The 12,600-nt window shown below is 37.3% G+C and overlaps 1 protein-coding gene across 3 annotated transcripts in view; it reads left to right on the forward strand.

Moving 5' to 3' along the window:
* Positions 1-12,600, forward strand: part of RHOT1 (ras homolog family member T1) — a 40,494-nt gene that overhangs the window by 21,003 nt on the left and 6,891 nt on the right. The window contains exons 15-19 of one of the 3 annotated variants that reach the window (XM_060763959.2): positions 779-909; positions 1,516-1,599; positions 2,505-2,624; positions 4,591-4,793; positions 8,131-8,274. In XM_060763959.2, the coding sequence (XP_060619942.2) occupies positions 779-909; positions 1,516-1,599; positions 2,505-2,624; positions 4,591-4,793; positions 8,131-8,274 (682 nt within the window). The remainder of the gene's footprint in view (positions 1-778; positions 910-1,515; positions 1,600-2,504; positions 2,625-4,590; positions 4,794-8,130; positions 8,275-12,600) is intronic. The other 2 variants (XM_060763957.2, XM_060763958.2) reach the window with 2 other exon arrangements.

Consider the following 12,600-nt stretch of genomic DNA (forward strand, 5'->3'; position numbering starts at 1 on the left):
GCTGGGGAGATCAGAGTCAGCAGCACACATGCAGTTCTCTGTAGTGTCTGGAAAAGGGCAGTAGGGAAAGGCACATCGGGAGTCGGGATCTTGAATTGTGAGCTCTGAAATAAGATTTTAAAGTCTTGGCCCAATTTACATTGAAGTCTTCTGTCACCTGTTGCTTTTGTCAAGCTTAAGAGAGTAGGGGAGGCAAAGAAGTGAAGAAACAGATTTTGAATTCCACACACAATTTAATTTACCATAATTTGTATTTAAAAAACATTTTTCTTCATGAAGCTGCTTATTTCACTAATGTGGACCAGCAGCTAATACTGGACTATGCTTGTAGCAGTCACACAACCATGCCATAGTGCTTGCTCTTCTCTATTCCCCTATCTTGATTGGCACAATATACAGTTTTTGTTGTGTGGAGGAGTTAAATCATATTGCTTAAAGAGCCCAACTATCTGCCATGCAAGAATACATATCATTCCTGACAGATGACCATTCAGGCTCTGCTTAAAAACCTCCAACAAAGGTGACTGTGTTCCCATTGTCATTCAGAAACTTCAGACAATCTTGCCGGGAAGTTCTGAGAATTTACTTTTATCTTCCCTTTGTAACACTATATCCATGTCTGTTTCCAAGGCAATTTTGGTGACTGAGCAGGCAGTTTGATAATGAACTTCTGATCTCTAAAAGGAGTAAATGATACTAGAAGTTTTCTTTATTACATAATGTTTTTGTTTTATTTCCCTGTAATGTGTACATCTGCATGCCTTCTTTCTTTTTAAAGTTACAAGAGATAAAAAGATTGATCTCCAGAAAAAACAGACTCAGAGGAATGTGTTCAGGTGTAATTTAATTGGAGTAAAAGGCTGTGGAAAAAGTGGAATCCTTCAGTCGTTGCTTGGAAGAAACCTAATGGTACGAATCTTTATGTGTAAAATCTATGACATGAATACAGTTAAGAATGGCCTGCCTGCCTGTTCAAGGCTCCCGGAAATGGCAGGAACAAGTGCAGCCCTAAAATTATGCTACCTTTTTGTGTCCCACCCTCATTTATATGGCCCCTCTTTCTTTGATGTGGAAGAAATGGGTAGTTTAGGTCTGCCACAATATTTATACTTATTTTAGGGTTTGGAAGGGGAAACAAAGATGCTGGAGGTCTGAGTCCTTTATAGCCAGGAGAGAAGGCTCCACCTGCTCTCTTGTCCTTGTCTAGACCAGATAAATACCACTGTAGAGGTGTTCTAGCTTGGCATCGTAAGCCAACATTTACAGACAAAGAAAAAAAAAACATGACTAGAGTGCCATATTGCTTCTCCCCCCCCCCCCCCCCAAGGGAAAGCTTATGTATTGAAAACTTGAATATATTATTAGTATTTTGTAGTTTTTAAAAAAATATATACAGTCTTCAGCTGAGGCATTTGAGAATTTCTATGCATAATACTTTATAATCTTATTGTAGTTAAATCAGCATGTCAGATATGAACATGGTTGCTTTAATATCTGAATTCCTTATGCTTTCAGAGACAGAAGCATATACGTCCAGACCACAAATCTTATTATGCAATTAATACAGTATATGTATATGGGCAAGAAAAATACTTGCTGGTAAGAGTTTACTGATAAATTAACAAGGAAACTTTCCTCTGTGTTGACTGTGAATAGAGTATCAATAATGGCATTATAAAGTTTTGGTATCTCTTGAAAAATCAATAAAATTGTGTAGTCTTTATTTCTCAACCATAGACATTCATGATTCAGATGCATTATGATTAGTTGTGAAACTTGCAGCTCATTCTAGGCAGCTTTCTCTCGTGATGCTTGCTGTTTGTATACTGATTTTTATATTAATTAGTAGTCTAATTAGATTTTAAGTGTAGCATTTAATGGAGTAGAATTAATATTTGTGGTATACCAAGAGGTTTTACAACAGTGAATCCTCCAGGCACACATGCATGGAGACTGGCATCCTATGGAACTGGCATTACTGCATTCTTGATTTGTGCTTGCTTTGCTGTTGCTACATACCTTCCCAGTTATAGCAGTTTGGACATGATTTTCTGACATTTCTTGCTGTAATCCGGTAGGTTTCTTACATGAAAGAATTTAGTGATTGCCTAAAGTACAATGAGATGGCCTAACGATGATAGGCAGCATTAAATTTAGGTATATTTTGAGCCAGTGAAAGTGACATTCCATTTCTAGACTATATGCAATTTGGCGAATAATATTAATGAAGTTATTTATAGAGATTCTACAGTTTAGATATAAGTCCCTGGGTTCTTTATGTAAAATTTTGGTCTCCTGAAGAATAAAAAGAAAACATTCATTGGTTAGATTGCAAATGTACCAGCATTCACACACCACCCATTCATAGTAAAGAGCAATCAGTTTCTACTAAATATATTTGTTGGTTATGTATATTATTCTCTTAAAAGGAAAAAGAACAGCAGAATGTACATACACATATGCTTGTCCTATATTTTTTAATTTTGAAAACTCTTTCTTCTTAGTTGCATAATGTTCAAGATTCTGATTTCTTATGTGACGCTGAGGTCATGTGTGATGCTGTATGCCTAGTGTATGATGTTAGCAACCCAAAATCTTTTGAATACTGTGCCAGGATTTTTAAGGTATGTATCTGTTCTTGCTTTCTAAAAACATTAGAAAATCTAGAGTGATTATTCCTCCCTGCCCAGTATGTGAAACTCTGTAAATTTCTGGTTACTGTGTACGCACTTTTAGACAACGTGGTACAGTGATCACACATAAAGTGTGCAGCTTTATACTTGAGATCCCCAGGTTCAGATTCCCACTAGCCTTGAAGCTGGGTCACTAAGAGCCAGTCTTCCTCTCACAGGCTAACTCATAGAATGGTGACTTTAAACCTCTTGTGGGAATGGAGGTAGAAATCACCAAAAGGAGAGAAAGCGAAGAAAAGTACCCTGAGCTCCATGGAAGCAGGACGAAGTAAAAGTATATATTTTTTATCTTATACATTACTTGAATAGAAGACTTCATCTGATTGCTGCTTCATGTACAGTAAAATTTCTCCAGAGAGGTAAATTCTGCAAAGGAATTTGTAAGTTTCCTGCATGTAGACTGTAAGATGTCCTTAACAGGTGTAACCTACTAAATGTTAATATTTTTTAAAGGTCTGACCAACACATCAATTTATAGTGATCAAGATAATCTGGCATGGACTTCTGATGTACAGTCTTCATTTGCAAATGCAACTTTAGTAGTAAATGCAAGGACATTTCATGCTAAGTGCACATTTCTTCTGCAAAATTGTTGTTTTAATTTGAAGCATTCAAGAAAGTTATTTTGTGAGGAAATGGAAGAGATAGCTGAAGCCTGCACTTAGAACCCTCAGATTTCACAACAAGATTTGAAAGCTGATTTTAAAGCTCATACTGAGAAAAAGTAGATAATATACTAAAGTTGTGCAACCAAATTCAAATCTGAATATCTTGTTACAACCCCATAAACATATTTATTTTATTGACACCTGTTGTCATAATACTAATTTGGAGTACATGCACTGAGGTCTCTGAAATGTAAATAAAACTAAGTATACTTAAGATGCTACATGCTTAGAAAACAGACTGAAGTTTTGTTTAAAAAAGTGTTAGTGGCACCAACAAACCTAAAAACTGTAATACTCAGAATACTTGGATCCATTTGAACTTGGTAGAAATAACACCTGAGTGCTGATTATTATTATTATCTGTAAGTCTTTTAAGTTTTGCCATATGAATACTTTAATTAAGACCAAGCTCCAAAGAGCTACTAAGGTTTGTGCTACCATAGAGCAATTATTAGTTTGTCCTTCACTTTAGTTGGTCTACAGCAGTGGTTGCCAACCTTTTTTTTGACCAGGGACCAGTTTCCAACATTAGTATCAAAAGGGTTACAAATCAGTCTTTGGTCAACTTTAGACTTGGTTTGGTTATTTGGGGTGCTGTTTCAGAAAATTGCATTGGATAGACCACATCTGCTCTAGTTTCTGATACAGACATGCCATCCAGTAGTCACCATCTGCTTGCCCACAGAACATCATATTTAATAATCTAGAGCTGATGTGGTCTATCCAGTACAATTTTCTGAATCAGCAAATAACCCCAGGAACAGGCTTTAAAATGAAGACACCAAGGCACCCCTGCTTCCGCGCTCCACATGGAATGGCTCCACTCAAGGGGAGGGAGGAGGAGAAGCAGCTGTCAGGAGGCTTGTTATCACACCTTTTATGGATAGTCAGTCTCTTCCCTCCTGACATTCTTGTTGCCTCAGCACTATAAGAGAGTTTCACGAAACCAGTTGCTCTTATTGCAACGATGTAGTAACGGTGAGACCGCGGACCATATTTTAGTTTTTGCGGACCACTGGTGGTCCATGGACCACAGGTTGGGAACCACTGGTCTACAGATTATACTACCATGCGTTCAAAACTCATGTCAATGTCAAAAGCTACTTCTCTGTGCTAGAAGTAGGGTAAACAACACCATAAGTTTTTGGGTTCATACAATTAGAGCTGCAGTTCTATACCATTCTGTATTTTGCACTGAAACGCTCTTTCTTCTTTCTTAACATACGTAGCAACACTTCATGGACAGCAGAATACCTTGTTTAGTGATAGCTGCCAAGTCAGACCTGCATGATGTTAAACAGGAATACAGCCTTTCCCCTGCTGACTTCTGCAAAAAACACAAAATGCCTCCACCACAAGCCTTTTCTTGCAACACAGCTGATGCACCAAGTAAGGACATCTTTGTGAAGCTTACAATGATGGCCATGTATCCGTAAGTATCCAGAGCACCTCAGAATTCATGCTGCATGGTTCACAACAACCTTGCATGTTGTAAATACCATAAGGATGGAACTCTGTGCCTCACTGAAATTATGTTTCGCAACAGAGGGAGATGTAAGTGATGCAACTAAAAGTAAAGATGTATCACTGAATTGGCAAAGAAATATGAAATAAATTGTCTGGAAATGCCTGTGTGCTAGCTATTACTGCACATAGTGTATTTTTGAGAAACAGTTTTGCCTAATTTAATTAAGGTTTAGACATGGAGTTCGATTCCCTCCATGTATGCATGCATTGCATTGCTCATTGTCATTATTCATTCATTAACAAAAGAGTTGTATATCCCAAGGAAAATAGGCTTCAATTTACTGAAAAAAAGCCATACGTAATTAAAATATCTAAAAGAAGCTAGCACTTGTTTTTTGGAAATCATTGATGTGGAATCACACATTTTCAGAAAGGCATACAAGGCTAACACACAGAATGTTTGGCTCTCAAGATAGCATCTGATTACCTGTCTCCTGTATTAGCCAGAATATGGACATCTTTTCAACCAGCCCCTTGGCATATGTGCTGTGGGCCAAAGAACTGTGATACTGACTCCATGAGCCCAAGGAAGCTTTGGGTATAATAGCATCTCTCCATGCCACACAAGAAAATTAATCTGAAGTAGTGGTGGGTAAGCATCTTTTGGGATGTAGCATAGTGGAACAAAATTCAAAGGAGGATAAAAAGTCACAAATCCTACTGGACCTTGACCTTGTGTTTAGGCGAATCTATACCAGCTATTTGTATGTCTATTACATACTATGTAGATTTTGAAACCAATGTGGGGCAACACATACAAACAGTTTCTTAGTCTAGATGTAATTTTCCAAAGAGAGCCAAATGCTATTCCACACATTAGCCAGCGCAAGAAGTTTCATAAATTAAGCTGAGAGCTTCTGGGGCCTGAGCAAAAGCCTGCTGCTTCTTCTGACTATTCCACCTGCTTTCGTCTGATGAACATTCCAGCAAGCTGAAGGTGAACATGCTACAGCAAAACAGAAGTGAACACAGCTATAGTGTTCTCTTTCAATTGTCACTACCTAAATAACATGGAACAAATGTTCTATCTGTAGTGCTTAAACTAAAGCAGCAAAAAGCTTCATAAATGATACAATGATACCATAATATTGATAGGTATTATTTTGATTACAAAACATGCTTTAACTGTCCATATGATTGTTACAAGTCTGTGCTCAGTTACCTAAATAAATGTAAAACAGTGACGTAACTAGTGATTTTAAAGGCTTCAGAGCACTTTGTATTATCTCAGTATATTGATGTGAAAAAATAGAACTATTTTAGCAACATCACTATAATTATTCAATGGTCTGCAAATATTATTAGGCTAGGATATAATCTTCTGTGATACCTAATTATTTCCTAATAGCAGCATTGCTGAAATATGCTTCATGAAAGTTCTCTTGCTTATTATTTCTGAATAGGTCACATGTAACTGCTAAAATGTAATAGCTCTCCTCTGTTTCTTGTATTTTTATAGACTTTCCTCAGGCTTGAGGATTAGCATGTTTTAAGGTTGCTGTCTCTCACTAAGCATCTCGCTCTGTTGCCAAGCAAATGTAGTATGTGACCTAGAGTTTATAACCCAGATCCTAATCTGAGCTAGAGTAGACCTGTTGTATTGATGGGATTTAGGTAAGTGTTTAGTTATGGTTATTTAGCAGTTAATACAGTGGATCTAGTGTAGTTGGGACTGACAAATGGATTTAGGCCTTCATTTTTAGTAGGCTAGTCCTTTTCTACAACATTAAGTCACACAACACTTAAAATAACAGGTTATGTACAGTAGAGATTTCTAAATATTTCATGTTGGTGACACACTTTTAGACGTGCATCATTTCTTGACGCAGTCATTCAGTAATTTCACTAGATAAAATGAAGTTAAACCTACCCTTTATGAGAGAGATGGACACATGCATACATTGTAATAGCAAAATATATGGGGACACAACATATATCATGAAAACTTCTCCTTTTTATATCATATCATACATTTCTAAGATTTTTGTCATTTTTCATTATTTTTGTGTGACACGCCTACGCGTTGCAGCCAATACACTAACTTGTCATGAAACAGAATTTGGAAAGCTCAGATATATAATGAAATAGCTGATATTCAGCTAGGACTCAACATACACGTGAAGAGCTGGTGGAAAAACAGATGTCTCCCTCCCTTTATTTAATGCTGGGACTTCAAATGTGTGTTATTATTTTTCCTCTTCTGCAAAGCAACATGCTTGTACTGGGATTCCCTTTTCAGGGCTAGCTACTTTCTCTTTAAAGCTTTGAAGGACATTAAGATGATAGTAAACTTCACCTGCTTTGTCCTTACAGTGGGTAATCTGACATACATACCGTCTTGGGCTCTCCATCTCTTCAGTCAATGATTTCTGATAGATAGATATAGTCATGGATGATAGGTCTAATTTGTTGTCAAAGGCTTTCATGGCTGGAATCACTAGGTTGCTGTGAATTTTTCAGGCTGTATGGCCATGCTCCAGAAGTCTTCTCTCCTGATGTTTTGCTCACAACTATGGCAGCCATCCTCAGGGGTTGTGAGGTCTGTTGGAAAAAAAGACCCCACAACCTCTGAGGATGCCTGCCATAAATGTGGGTGAAACATGGCGACTCAGCCCGGAAAACTCACAGCAATCCATAGATCTAATTCTTTCTCACATCATTTTAATGTTTCTGGGATATTGTAGAGCACAGGGAAGTGTTTAAAGGTAGAAGCACCAATGCTGCAGGATTGTATTTTTCAGCTATTCTGTGGAAAGTCTAGTTATGGAGGGCAAGGGACTTACATGCAGATTTCCTCCCCCTCCCTGTAATGCATTTGGCCAATGTGAAATATGCAATAGTATACCTAATTTTCTTCTCTTTCCTTGATCTTTCCCTGATATTAAGCATGTGTGTGTTGGTTGGGATAGAAGAGGTAAGGGTAGCTGGCTTTTAAAGACCTTGTTCTGTTTTGAGAATGCAACTTAATTCCATTTTTATTCCATAGCTTAAGGAGAAGTTCCATTCTACTTCTCTTTCTAAGCTAGTTTTAAAATAAAAGTTGTTTTTTTCTCTCTTGCAATCACATCTGCGCAATGCATTTCTCTTTAAAAGTCTCCTGACAATCTGCATAGTGTTAGCCTACCCTTGCCTCAGTCCCAGCCTCCCCCATGTTCCCAAGGTATTCCCTCTTTTCTTGGTTTTGGCTCAGCTCTGGTTTCTGCCTGAGATCTCAACTCCTGTCCTTCTGTGTGTTTTCGCAGCCATGCCCGGTTACGCTGTATGTGCGCCTGCAACAGGTGTACATTTTGCATCTGTCAGAACCTCCTCAACTCAGACTTGCTGCAATCTGTAAAGAACAAACTCTTCACTGCAGTTCTTAACAGGTCTTTGATTTTATTTACTAGGTACCAGGCGTGCTTTAAGATTACTTTTTAAAAAAACAAATTGTTGCACTTTGTATTTGGGGCAGACCCTTCACTCCACATCCATTGCGCCGGCACATGCTGCTGACAATGTTAGAAATGTTACTTTTCATCTTAAAACATTTCTGTCCCAAAGGTGATTATTTTAACTGTCATATTGAATCACAGCAGTTAGCAATGCAAAGGTTGCCTTTAAAATAGCTACTAAAATCAATAAATCCTTTGTAGTTTCTTCATTTAGCTGCATAATTGGAGATATACGTCATTTTGATATAGATCTTGGAAATAACTTTCTTGGAAAAGGTGACAGCTAGATTAAGCAATGAAAAAATTATTTACAGTCTTGAGAATCACTTGTTTTCCATAGGGCAATTTTGAGAAAGGGATAAAGAATAGTGGACCAATGATCCTTTTATCTACCCATAAAAGCTCATTTGCCATCATGTTCTATTACTGATGAAGTTATGTTCACCATATTTTGACTCTTGCTTGGTACCCATGTGGCTAGATGGCATAATTTGGAAGCTAGACTTCTCCAAAAACCTTCACTTGCCGATTCTAGTATTAATCTGTTTAAGTGGGTTTATACAATATTTTGGATAGTTGTCAAATTTACTTCTAGTGTTTGGAATACATGTGTTTTGTTAATTAGTACCAGACATATTCATTAAAGATTTCTAAGTGATGCAAATAGTGCTCCACCATTCATACAGCTCTGTGTATGTCTGTCAAATTCCTTTGCACATATGTAAAAAGGACTTAATAGACCTATAATAGTAAACAGATATTTCAGAAAATGACATTTAGAATAGATTCTGAAGTCTGATTTGGAAAAGTTTATGTACATTGCTTAATTTAAATATAAAAAATAGTTATATGAATAAGATGGAAGAAAGCCATTGTGACAAAATGTCCATTTTAAAATATGAGTGTTCAACAGTATTGTACAGAGCTTTTCAACCATATATTGTAATAATGAAATGTATGGGACACAATATATCTCATGAAAACCTTTCATTTATATTTTTAAAATATGCGATTCCTTGGTTATTTCTCTAAGGCACAATTTGGAAAGCTCTGGTATAATAGGAAACAAAAATGAAAGTGTTTGTAGGGTAGAACCCCACACCTTATATTTCTGTCATGGGCTCAGTCCAGCTCCAAAGTAATTTACTGGTGTTGGGAAATTTTAAGAAGGAAGAAAGCCTCTTAGGTTTACTCAGAAAGTCTCCTTGATAGTTCACTCTGTAGTTTAGCTTCGGATTAGTCGGGTCTTCTAAAACTAAGACAGGAAGGTTGAGGTTATTATCTTGACCTCTAACTCTCTCAAGTGAAGAAGAAAAAAACTAAGCATTGTATTGGTGCCATGTCTGAAGTCTTATCATTCCTGCAATGGACACCCAAAGAAAATGTATTCTTTTCTTGAGGTCAAGAGGGCGGTCAGGCTGGACAAAGGTCCTTCTGCCAGAGCTGTATAGATGGCACCCAAACTTCAGAACAAGATTGGAGCAGATTTTTCTCCTCTAACCCTGGCAGATTTATTGTTTTCACTATGGGAAGCAGTAGCCTCCAAAAGTTTATTTTCCAAATATGAGAACTTTTTCATTCTCAGAAGAAGATGATCCTGGCAGGTTAAGCGAGTGGAGTTTAGAGGGTAAATGTACATCTGAAGTGACGTTTTTCCAACTGTAGGTGAGCTGTCTTGTGACTGAATTGCCTCTCCCTCTGGTGTCACTAGCCAAGTTGTCTCCCTAGCCTATTCGTTTTCCTAGTGTAAGAGTACTTTCTCTTGGGGAGAGCCCAGTAGAGAGGCAATAGCTCCGTGACAGGTCCTGCTTCAAAAACAGAAAGATCCAGGTCTAATCTCTAGTATCTTTAGTATCTCAAATGGAAATAACTTTCTTGGAAAAGGTGACAGCCAGATTAAGTGAAAAATATGGAGTGAAAAAAAATCTGTATGTAAGATTTTGGAAGCATTTTGGCAGACTAAAGTTGACAGTGCTGAATTTTGTATTGTTCCCATTTTATGAACAAGATAGATTCTGTAGGTTTGTTCATTTGCTAGGATGATGCGTTTGCATGATTTTGTTTCTTGGTCATTGTGCAAACAAGACCTTAGCAAGAGGCCCTGCTTCTAGTTTTTGGATTGGTAATTTGGTTCTTGTTGACAGAGAGCTTAATAGCTGGGAGACTGAGGGGAAAAAAAACTACTTTCTCATCCAGTTTGTCAATTACTGCATCAGCCCCAGAAGAAGGCATTTTCCAAAGCTAAATGCCCTTGCTTAGAAAAACAGATTCACAGGCAATTATAGACTTGGCATTTACTGTTGAATAATGCATGTTCGTTTTGCTATTGCCCAATAGAATGGTTTCATGCTGTTATGGAGATGAAAGACCTCATGTTGTGGAAGGTTTACAAGGGAGCTCCTTCAGTGTACTTTTCATGTGTGTTACCTAATGTAGTTGTAAAGCAGGGGTGGGCAACCGTGGCCCTCTAGATGACATTGGATTGCGTCTCACATCAGCTCTATGAAGCAACAGCCAGTGTTAGCAGTTGATGTTAACTGATGAATAGGGAATGCCAACACTGAAGTTAGGAATCTCCTTATCACATGGAGAATAAAAGGGTGGTGGATCCTCATGACATTTGAATATGTAATTCTTTTTATAGAAATACATTGTCTTCCTATCATGGGATGCAATACCGATGGCCAAAACTGTCTTAAAACCGCTGTCCATAACATGTAGCCTTCCAGATGTTGCTGACTGACTGTGCTGACTGTGATTGGTAGGAGCTGTAATCCAAAGCTGTGAAGGACCATACATTCTCATTTTCATCTTAGAAAAATTAGCTAATATTTGTTTATATATTTCATTTGTTTGTTTTCTTTAGGTGTTCACTTTCATTTACCTGGCTGGCACTTACTCTTCTCTTACTGCATTCTTGTGCTTCATTTTAAAAATGTTATTTCTGAGTATGCCATCTAATTTATTACATGTTTACAACTCATCGGCTTGATTTTTCTGGTCACTTGCATGCCTTGTTGGTGTTAGGGGCTGATCTTGTGTGTCCATCTCCTTTGCTTGAAATATCGAATTGATCCAGATGTGTAGTTTACAGCACTCTGGTGTGAATCTCAGAATGAATAAAGTTGAGTCTCAGTTCAAAATTAGTTTCCCACCAATTCCTTGATACAAAGAAAATGAAATTATCCTAATGGAAAAACATTTTTTTTCTTCATTGAAAACGTTCAGGAGAATGTTAATATCTTGAGCTTCACGAAAAAGAGTAGTATGATAAAAGAATGTTATGGTATAAAATTCAAAATACATGAAATCAGGAATTTGATAAATTGTACTGTTTGACTTCATGAAGAATTTGCATTTGCAGCTAAATGATCTTACAAAGCCAGTTGTCTCTCAGTTGATATAAACAGCATTATAGCTCTTTTGTTTCCTCCTATAATTGAAGCTTCAAAAGAGACCTTTTAAAAAAGCTTTAACTTTCTGATATTGTGTGGAAATAATCATTGGCTCCTATTTAAAGGTGTATATTATTACATAGGTTTGGTACTGCACAGTTGGCCCATTGATCTTGTAAGTGCCAGTCCACTCTGGTGTAGGTGGGTTGTCTTCGAGTTATCTGGGGAAGCATGATATACTATTCCTTTTAAATTTTGATGAGACTAAAAGCACATGCGGTTATTACAGGCTTGTGCTAGAAGTGTGGATAGCATGATGAATGGTATTCTCCCTCTGAGGATGAGATATATAGCTGAGGGCTAATGGAACCACAAGGCATTCAATCTCTGCTTTACTTCCTTCTAGTCAGATCCTATTTATTATTTGGGTGTGTCTCTAGAAAAAAAGTCACTGTTATGGTAGCTTCAGTGTTGTACCTACATACCTATGCAAAACATTGGCAAAACAGGTAAAGTAACCTAATCCCAGGCAAACCTTCTCCTCTTCTTAATATTTCCTTTCCTCTCAAAATGATTCTGCCCCTTTATCCCAACTGATGTTTAAACCTTTTTTTAATTAGAAAAGCATTCTTGAGAAATGTGGTTGGTATAAAAAAATTACCAGGGAGACAGGAAAGCACAGTTCCCTGTCTTTGAGAGACTGCAGGATCAAAATTACAAATAGTGGGTCTTTGAAAAAACACCTTGGGAGAAAACCAATTGATATCAATTGAAAGCAATTCTCCTTCTATAGTGTAATTAAGACAGGTTAATTTATGGTGGCTGCCATCATATAAGTTACTTTACAATTGTGATAGAACCCTACCTCATGTTTGTCCACCTGAAC

Source organism: Anolis sagrei, chromosome 2 (assembly GCF_037176765.1).
Source record: "Anolis sagrei isolate rAnoSag1 chromosome 2, rAnoSag1.mat, whole genome shotgun sequence".
NCBI classification, from domain to species: Eukaryota; Metazoa; Chordata; class Lepidosauria; order Squamata; family Dactyloidae; genus Anolis; species Anolis sagrei.